The sequence below is a fragment of the Nuphar pumila genome, chromosome 6, assembly GCF_984573655.1.
Source record: "Nuphar pumila chromosome 6, dmNupPumi1.hap1.1, whole genome shotgun sequence".
Taxonomy (NCBI): domain Eukaryota; kingdom Viridiplantae; phylum Streptophyta; class Magnoliopsida; order Nymphaeales; family Nymphaeaceae; genus Nuphar; species Nuphar pumila.
In genome coordinates this window covers 87,417,727-87,427,957 of record NC_143254.1, presented here as the reverse complement: position 1 = coordinate 87,427,957, position 10,231 = coordinate 87,417,727, and the positions used below count along the sequence as shown (strand labels likewise).

Sequence of the window (10,231 nt, the reverse complement as noted above, 5' to 3'; positions counted from 1 at the left end):
TGTTAGATGGCCATGTCAATACTCGACATTCTTTTCATATCCAAAACTGGTGGGGTGCAGTTTCCAAATCGATATTGTATGTGTGAACAAGACGTTGTGCATTTGCTTTGCTCTTGTACATCCATTCTTTAGACTGATTCTTAAATCAGCCTGTAATAATTTAAACTTGTTGACTTCTAGCATCACCCAAGCATCAGGAACCAAGTTTTGGGTCCCGATGCTTGTTATAAAGTTTTCTAAGAAGTGGCGATGGATCTGAAAATGTTATTGGATTTTCTGGGTTTGGTGGCAGATTTGAAAAGAGAGAAATGAGAGGGTGCTCAATGGAAGGAAGCATGACGTGGGCTGCATTATCCTGCCCATCCAATTAGATTTGTTCTACTCAGCCCTCGCAACTTGGACGAATCAGGATATATATTTTTTGAGCATTAAAATTTATAAAAAATTAAGACCATTGACTTTTAAATCTTATAAAAACCTACATGTGTATCAAACTTAGACGATCCAAGAGTTGATTCTTATAAAAATCAAGCATGTAGATCATATTAGTATAGTTAGATTTAAAAAAAGAGAGAGAGAGAGAGAGAGAAAACCCTTCAAAGGCCTGATAAACTCGCAGTAAGCTAAAAAAGTGGTAGGCAGCTACTGCTTACTCTATGCCAGATTTAAAAAAAAAAAAATAGAGAAAACCCTTAAAAAGCCCACTAAGCTGGCAGTAAGCTGGTAGGCCACTTTTCTAGCCTATTGCCAGTTTATTGCGCTTTGAAAGGGTTTTTTCTAATTTTTTTCTAAAATTTGATCATATTTACATGTTTGATTTGATAGAAATCGACTCTTGGATTGTTCTATTTTCAATGTGCATTTAGGTTTTTATAAGATTTAAAATTTGATGGTCTATAATTTAAGAAAAAAACAATACTTAAAAGACATGTTTTTTATTGAAAAACATGATCCAAGTGTCATTATTTAGCAAATCAACATGCCAAGGGTAAGATTTGTGCAAAACAACTCAAAAATATTCACTAGTGGTAAGCAATTAATCTGACATTAAACTAGTCGAATTTAACTTTAGATAGATTCAACTTATTAAAATAACTAAAATATCCTTAAAAGAATGATATTCTTGAAAATGCATGATTACTTGTTGAAAACAAAATAAATTTGTTAGGTTGATCAAATAACTTTTTTTAAAAAAGTGTTTGACTTTTTATTTTCCTTCAAGTTCAAGACTTATAATACCCAAAAAGTAACTATGTATTTTAAAACATATAACTTTTAATGATATTTTAAATAGGGTTGAATCTTTTTAATACTAAATACAACTAGTTTAATGTTAGATTAACCCCCCACACACAAAAAAAGATATATATATATATATATATATATATATATATATATATATATATATATATATATATATATATATATATATATATATATATATATATATATATATATATATATATATATATATATATATATGACAAGGAACCATTGCTGAGAACCGGATGACATAATGACTTATCACCACGTTTAATTACTTGACGCACAAATTGAAACAATCTTTTGCATGTTAAACATTTTTAATCATGCATTCATTCTTCAATGGATATTTTGAAGTTTAATTAGTTTGAAAAGGTCAGAGGGAATTATAAAATACTTGGCTCAACGCGAATTCGCGTGGTGGCCAAGTCAAGTACCCCAACAAGTTGCCCCTGGGTAGCAAATTGGCAATGTTGCGAATGACCAAGTAAACTCAAGAGTTGCAATCTGGGGGTGCTCAAGTACTCACTTGCGCTTTGGTCTATATTTTTTGAAGGACGAGGAAAGCAAGCTCGGAATCAGAAACCTAAAGGCGCTGGCTGAGCCTGCCATCCCTACAGTAACTATCCTAATGGTATATATAAGCAAAAAAATGATGCTCATGAGAATGAAACCCTGACCATCCGTTTAGTAGCCAAGGACCTTTCACTGCACCAAACCAGTGCTTGCACAGTAATTTATATTCATTAAATGAAACTAAAAAGCAATAACTGCCACTTTTTACATGTGTATGTTAGAATATAGAATGTAACCCGGTTTGATATGGGTGTATTGGGAATTAGAGGGCATATAAGTTTCTTCTTTTCAATTGAGTTCAGGGTCCTCACCAATGATATGATTGTTTGTGCTCATCAAGGGCGTCCATAGGCCATAGACTGAGGATAATGCCCAGATCGGTTTTGAAGAACGCCAACAGTGTCTTCATAATTTACAAAGTGGACCAACGACTACATAACTTTTCAGAGAATCATTTAACAAGTTTCACCTTGACCAACAAAATGGCAAATGAATAAGTCATTTATCAAGCTTTCTACTCTGCTGATCTGTCACTAAATTAATATTCAAAACTTTGTGTCAAGTCAATTAAGGTTTCTCCCACGGTGGAGTCTCCCTCTCCCTCTCTCTCTCTCTCTCTCTCTCTCTCTCTCTCTCTCTCTATATATATATATATATATATATATATATATATATATATATATATATATATATACGAGTGTTGAAACTCTCAGCCTAGCCACACGATCTCAAAATGCCGACACAGAAGTTCTTTCTTCTCCTCCTCTTCCTCCTCTTCCCATCAGTTCACGTTTGCTATGCTGTGAACCAATCTGCAATTCCAGTAAAAGTAGGGTTGATTCTGAATATGAGCTCTCTGGTGGGAAAGATTAGCAATCTGTGTGTGTCAATGGCTCTAGATGACTTCTACTCCAAAGGAAACCACACCAAACGATTGATTCTCTACGCTCGTGACTCCCAAGAGGACGCTCTTGCAGCAGCATCCGCCGGTCTGCATCTCCTTGCTTTGCTTCCCTCGTATTTAACTTTTCTTAACAAATCCTTGATATGCTAACTGCCCACTGCACCAATTCTCTTCTTTTCCACTTTTCCTCAGTCACCAAATTCTCAGCTCTTTTTTTTTCTGTTTCTCAATTTGTAGGCATCGACCTTTTGAAGAACGTAGAGGTGGAAGCGATAGTTGGGCCACAAAACTCAGGAGAGGCAGACTTCATAGCCAATTTGGGAGACAAAACTCAAGTGCCCATCATTTCTTTCAGTGCAACAAGTCCCTTACTGTCCTCCATGAAGACACCATATTTTGTTCGAGCTGCACAAAATGATTCCTCTCAGGTCAACGCGGTCTCGGCCGTCGTCAAATCCAAAGGGTGGAGGCGAGTGGTTCTAGTCTATGAAGACAACGATTATGGGCGAGGTATGATCCCATATCTAGCTGATGCGTTTCAGAAAAACGGTATCATGGTCACCTATAGGTGTCTCCTTCCACCTGCTGCTTCGAACCTGTACATAGAACGTGAGCTCTTCAATCTCATGACGATGCAGACGAGGGTCTTTGTGGTGCACATGGGTCCGGTGCTCGGAGCCCAGTTCTTCAAGCTTGTGCAGAAGGTTGGGATGATGAGCACAGGCTTTGCATGGATCATCACTAATGGTATGGGCGATCTATTGGGCAACATGGACCCATCTGTAATTGCTTCCATGCAAGGGGTTGTTGGACTCGAAACATATGTGCCCGGATCCAAGGAGTTGGATGACTTCAGAGTGAGGTGGACAAACAAATTCAAATCCGAGCACCCGGAGATCCAAAACCCGAACCTCAATATCTACGGATTATGGGCCTACGACACTGCGTGGGCGCTAGCTTCGGCCGTCGAGAGGTCGACCGCCGGAAGCTCTAAGTTCCAGCATCCGAAGGACACCGCAAATTCTTTGGATCTTCTATCTCTTGGTTTTTCTCCGACAGGTCCGAAACTCCTCGATGCGATCTTGGGGACCAAATTCAAGGGGCTGAGTGGCAATTTCCAGCTTGTCGATGGGGAATTGCTGCCTGTGACGTTTCGAGTGGTGAACATAGTGGGGAACAAACCTGTTAAGACCGGATTCTGGAGCCCGTCGTTCGAACTCCAGAACCTTGCACGTAATGGTTCGGATCTCGGGTCCGTCATTTGGCCCGGAGGGGTGAAGGAGGCTCCCAGGGGTTGGGTGATACCAACTAACGATAGGAAACTCAGGGTCTTGGTCCCAGTGAAGGATGGGTTCAGTGAGTTCGTGAAGGTCCAAGACAGTTCCCCCAAGGTCACAGGGTACAGCATAGACATATTTGAGGCTGTAGTGAAGGCCTTGCCTTATGCTCTCTCCTACGAGTACGTTCCTTATGGAAACAAGAGTGGAGTTAACGACTGGTCCTACAACATGCTCATTGATCAGATATATTATAAGGTACGGTCTCCATTGTTCTCTTCCTCTCTCTGGTATTTTTTGCTTAAATTTTTGCCGCAATATAAGGTATTGAAATTTAGATCTTCAAAAAACTCATTTAAACATATAAAATTTCCTAGTCTAATACATGTTTTTCAACAAATAATAAATAAACATTATAGTTGTGGGGTCAGATTAATCAAAAAATTTCCTGTAACTATGACTTCCTAAACTGGTTAGAATCATTATGATATTAATGAGGTTAGGAATTAAAACATGTCACTTTTTTGTTCATTTAAGACAGAGACAACTCTAATGTGTTGAAGTGGTCTAAGCCGTCTGGTGAACGTGTGAAGTAATTTAATGAGATATATTTCTTGAACAAAACAGAAGTTCGATGCATTGGTTGGGGACGTGACCATCATAGGGAACCGATCCAATTATGTGGACTTCACCCTGCCATACTCAGACTCTGGGTGGACCATGGTCGCGCCTGTCCGAGCATACAACAAGAAGAAGGCATCGGTGTTCCTGGAACCATTGACAACGGAGCTCTGGTGGGTCTCTGGAGCCTTCTTCGTCTTCACCGGGATCGTGATTTGGGCACTAGAACACAGAATTAATCCTAACTTCAGGGGTTCACCCGTCGAGCAGATCGGCTTGATCTTCTACTATGCCTTCTCCACTATGGTCTTTGCACATAGTAAGCATTTCTCAACCGGACACCACCTAATACTTTACATACCTTTCTATTAGAAACATAGGAACCGTTTGAATCACGGACAGGTGGAGGACAGGGACGGTGTGTCATGTCCATCCCGTCTGTTGCCAGAATAGGACGCGCTGTCTTCCCCTGACCAGGCACCCTTTTTTTTTTTTTTTGCATGCATCCCGCACTGTCCCATCCTATCTGTTCCATGGAGGGACGGAACAGCGGACGCTGAAAAAGCATCCGTGAGATGCACTTCCGCAGCATCTTTGCATCCTGTGTTTGTGTGGACGTGCGTAGGCCCCATGTGCTGGGCATCCTGTGGACAGGCAGGGACGGCGACGCAAACGCCCTCTCAACGAACATGTGGGTCAGGTTTGGACTACGATTTTTGCCGGATATCTCTCACATAAAAGAACATATTCTTGGGATCCATTTAGTTATATATATATATATATATATATATATATATATATATATATATATATATATATATATATAGAGAGAGAGAGAGAGAGAGAGAGAGAGAGAGAGCCGAAAGTAATTCAACATTACCACTCATGAAGATCAACAAAATGTTGAACCCATGAACTGAACAAGAACAAAAGCCAAAACAAATAAAGAAAGCACAAGAGAAAAGAACATTAGACAGATAAAATGGGCTCACGCCATAGCCGCGTGCCCAGATTGTGACAAAGGATAGGTAGCATCAGCAGGAGGGAGTGGAAGATCACTAAGATGCATACGCAAGATCGCATAAATATCTACCAAAATTTTATGCACCAGGTTTTGAATGTTAACTCGAATATGACGAAAATGAGCATCGTTACGCGCCATCCAAACAAACCACCAAGAGGTAAGGAACCACGTCCGCCAGATGAACCTCCACCTCTTGCTGCGCCTAATACAAACCGGCCCCAATATCAGATCTAGCGCAAATGACTCCTCCTTAACAAATACTTCCGGATGCCTCCAGGTTCTACTAAAGATTTCCATAAATATTGGGCAAGACCAGAACAAGTGAAACGTAGATTCTTCTGCAGCTTGACAAAGCACGCACCAACTCGGTAGTTGAATGCCCCACTTCTTTAAATTACTGTGGGTCTGGATCCTATCGTGCAAAATTAACCAAGCCAGGACTCGCGAACGGGGGGAAGGACCCTTCGCCCAAAGCACATCCTCGAGCAACCAATCAGCCCCTGGCGGTAGCAACGATCTATAGACTTTTTTGGTGAGAAACTCTCCGCTTGGAGCCAACGCCCACTGCAACCACTGACCAAAATTTCCGGAGACCTCAAAATGGTCTCTAAAGCAGGCTAAAGCCCTCAACCACGATTTACGCAAGTGCGAGAGCGCCAAACCTCGGGTTCCCAGACGAACCGGAATAAGAGTTGGATCCCCATATTTAGCAAGAAGAAAACTAGCACAAGGGTTATCCGGTTGGTGGGCCAACCAACATTGCTTGGCGACAAGAACAATGCTTCGCAGTCTGGGCACCGGGATGCCTAAACCACCCATACGCCGAGGTAGAACCACCGAACGCCAACCAATCAAGTGACGCTTACCTGTGAGTTTACACCCAGACCAAAGAAAGTCTGCCAGCAAGCGCGTCAGCTGCTTCTCTACTCCCACAGGCATCACAAACAGAGACATGAAAAATTCTGGAATAGTTGAAAGAACATGTCTGACTAAGGTTAGACGTCCAGCGCTAAAGAGATAAGACGACTGCCACGAAAGCAATTTGCGCTTCACTTTTTGAAGCGTCGGAGCCCAAGCCGCTGAAGATAGAGGCTTCACTTGTAACGGCAAGCCAAGGTACATAATAGGCAAGTTAGAAGTAGTGCAATTAAAAATTCTCTTTCCAGCTGCAAGCATATTGGCATTAACATTGAACATGGTAATAGAGCATTTGGTCTCATTTAGAGAAAGCCCAGACATGGAGAGAAAGAACTGAATGATAAGCTTGAACCTGAGCATCTGGATTGCAGCGCCTAGCCATATAGAGAGAGAGAGAGAGATCAAATTTTGGATGACCGACGTAACCCAAACCCATGCGCATGTTATTTGTGGGGTTAGGGTGCATCATGATGGACCCAATACCCGATCCTGTGACGGCCCTAGGTCCAAACACTGCTCCATATAGAGGAAATGGATACGGCGCCGTAGCGTATGCATGCTTCATCTTTAGTACTGGCTGTTAACCATGTGGATTGCAGCGCCTAGCCATTATTTATGGGTCAAGAGTCTTACATGGCTTAAGCAGGTTAGGTAAGTGGGGACTCGCTGGACCAGAGACTTGTCCCTGTATCAAATAAACATTCTGGTAATCTTGGCACATAGTTGTCCAGGCCTAATATGCCCCAACCTGATTAGGTTGTGGTTGGTTATGACTATTCTGTCATCCCCAATTTAGAAAAAAAAAAACCATGCATATATTGAATATCTTGCTTTCAAAGTCAGAAAACCATGCCCCAAGCCCCAAAGTCAATAACCATTTTGGACATAGTGATTCACCAACTGCTACATCCAACCTTTTTCTGATCAAACTTGATGGGTCGGTTGATTGGCACTCCTGTAAGCTCATCTTGCACGCAAATTCTGGAGGCTCGCTCAGCGAAGGCTGCACTCGTTTCTTTGTCTCCAAGGATGTAAAGCATGACCATTTGGCCTTGGCCTTGAATGACTGGTGGTGGAGGAAGCCCTTAAGTTTAAGAAAACTCTTGGTCAATACAACTGATTAGGTATATAGTAATAATTACCGAGCTACTATGCAACCATATACTAAAAAATTAATTAGGTAGCTCAGGCCCTTCCAGTCGGTCAAAGCTCATGGGTCAACCCAAGCTCAAGCCATGTTGTCAGGTTTTGGCCCGGTAGTTAATTGGTCAGAGCCTAAAACCTTGACCCAAACATGACACATGGTAGGTTGAGTCAGCTTGGCCCACCTCGCCCCCCGGCCCATTGCCCATCCCCTAGTACTCTCAATGACTTTGAGAGTTTAGGAGTAACCATTTGGGCAACCAGGGGGTTGGCTCTTTTCAACTCATTGTTGTCATGTTAAATTTTTTCTTGTATGACGAAGGAAAACCCTCACCCAGAACCGAATCTTGTCTCTCTAACAGGTAAAACTTTGGGTTGAGGACACAACACCTGCCCCCATACGTGATAAAGCAGCGGCAGCCCCTTGAAAGAATTTAATTCCTTTTTTTTAGATAATTGAAAGAATTTTAATTCATGGAACAGCTTTTGATGGCAATGCAATTTCACCTATGCAGATGAGGGACTTGCTAGCAACTTGGCCCGCATCGTGGTTTTGATTTGGGTGTTCGTGGTGTTGATACTGACATCGAGTTACACGGCTAGTTTGGCATCCATTCTCACTGTTCAGCAGTTGAAGCCAACCGCCACCGACCTCCAAACCGTGATCAAGAATGGGGAAAGAATTGGCTACCAGTCAGGGTCTTTTATAAAGGAGATCTTGAAGGCAAAGGGTGCCAACGGCTCCCAAGTCATGGGCCTCAACACCCACCAAGAGTATGCTGAGGCTCTCATTAATGGAAGTGTGGCTGCCATTGTGGACGAGATCCCTTTTATCAAAGTGTTCCTCTCCAAACACTGCAATGGCTTCGCGATGGTTGGCCCCACCTACAAAACCGATGGGTTTGGCTTTGTAAGTCTTCCTCTCTCTCTCAACAATGCTATTTTCAGGCAGATCCCAATTAATTTCAACAAGTTAGTAAATTATATTCTAGCGGATGTATACGCCTCTTTACGCATCTGTCTGTCTTCCTGATCTTCAGCGCCACTTGCCGCTTATAAGGCCTCTCCCGGATCCGGACTGATGGCCTCTATTTCTGATTTGTATTTTGTGCTCTTTTTTGGCTTATATGTTCTTGATTGGTCTGGGTTGTTTTGTTTGCCGGTTTCAATGTAATGTTGATATCCTTGATTCTTTTCTCTCTCTCTCTCTCTCGTATCAGCATCACCAACAATAGTTATTGCCTTGTGCAGGTTTTCCCAAAAGGGTCCCCACTGGTTTCTGATATTTCCAGCGCAATTTTAAATGTTACCGAGAGTGATTTGATGGTCCAGATAGAAAAGGCTTGGCTTGGTGCACAAACTACTTGTGCAGATGCCCAAGACAAGTTGACCTCGAATAGTTTGCCACTGTACAGTTTTAGAGGTCTCTTCTGGCTGACTGGAACAGTTTCAATTGGGGCTGTCATCATCTTCTTCTCTCTCTTCTTACTGGATTACCTTAGGAGCGACAGAGCAAGAGGAGTTGGCTTTTGGCAAAAGATACGGTCACTGATCAAGCACTTTGATGACAAGGATTTGTCCTCCCGTGCATTTTATAAGGAAAGGGAGATGAAGACTATGAAAAGAAACAGTTCTAGAGTTGCGCCAATTGAGAATCAGGATGAGAGTCAAGGCCTTGGAAGCTTTCCGAGGGCTTCTTTTCAAATGGAAGAGGGCCAAGTTCCAGATGGGGAGACCATTGTAGATAACAGTTCAGTTCACAATGACTCCATTCAAGTTGTGGAGCATTGAAAAGTGATCATCCTTGGTACAACCGTCTAGTTCCTGTTTAGTACTTTCAGGTTCTTTGTGGCAAGCTGAATAGTCCACTAAGATATGTTACTATATCAGTGTAGATTCACTAATTGTAACCTGTATTCTATCCAAAACCCATCGACAGTATTTAATGCAAAGGGGGCAACAAATGTAAGGATGGTGATGATTTCAAAACACGAAAAGGTTTGTGTTTGTATTCAACAACATGGTAGGGAGCTTTCTCCCAAGATTTAATGGTGATAAACACAAATGGACAGCGATTCCTAATTGTGAAGCCTCAATGTTTTGTACTTGTCCATCAGTTGCCAACTTTTTTTATAAAATATCCACCTTACCAATTAGTTATAAATAATAGACTTATTCTTTTTGTAAGTTTGAATACCTTTCCCCAAACTCTTTCTCTTTCCTGATCTCTTTTTTCTTATCTTGTATATTAACTTAACTCTGAAACTAAAAAAAAAACTCTTGAAAATGTTTAATTTATTCATGATTTGCAAAGGACAGATTTTTCTCCTTTTTTCACTTTTAAATCTCACTGCTGCACAAGTAGGGGTGGGCATGGGCCCGGCCCAAGCCCTTTTAAAGCTCAGCCCATCGGATTTTAACTGTGACCCAGCCTGAAGATGGCCCGGACCATTTGCCAATGGGATCAGTTTTAGCTCGGTTCTTAATGAGCTCGGGTTTGAAGTG

General features: G+C 41.8%; 1 protein-coding gene across 1 annotated transcript; it reads left to right on the top strand.

Moving 5' to 3' along the window:
- Positions 1-2,544: 2,544 nt before the first annotated feature.
- On the top strand, positions 2,545-9,517 carry LOC149835043 (glutamate receptor 2.7-like). Its single transcript, XM_090009514.1, has 5 exons — positions 2,545-2,828; positions 2,981-4,278; positions 4,648-4,960; positions 8,242-8,636; positions 8,978-9,517. Exons 1-5 carry the CDS (start codon positions 2,573-2,575, stop codon positions 9,515-9,517), a joined length of 2,802 nt encoding a protein of 933 aa, XP_089865640.1. The 5' UTR covers positions 2,545-2,572.
- The last annotated feature ends 714 nt before the right edge of the window (positions 9,518-10,231 follow it).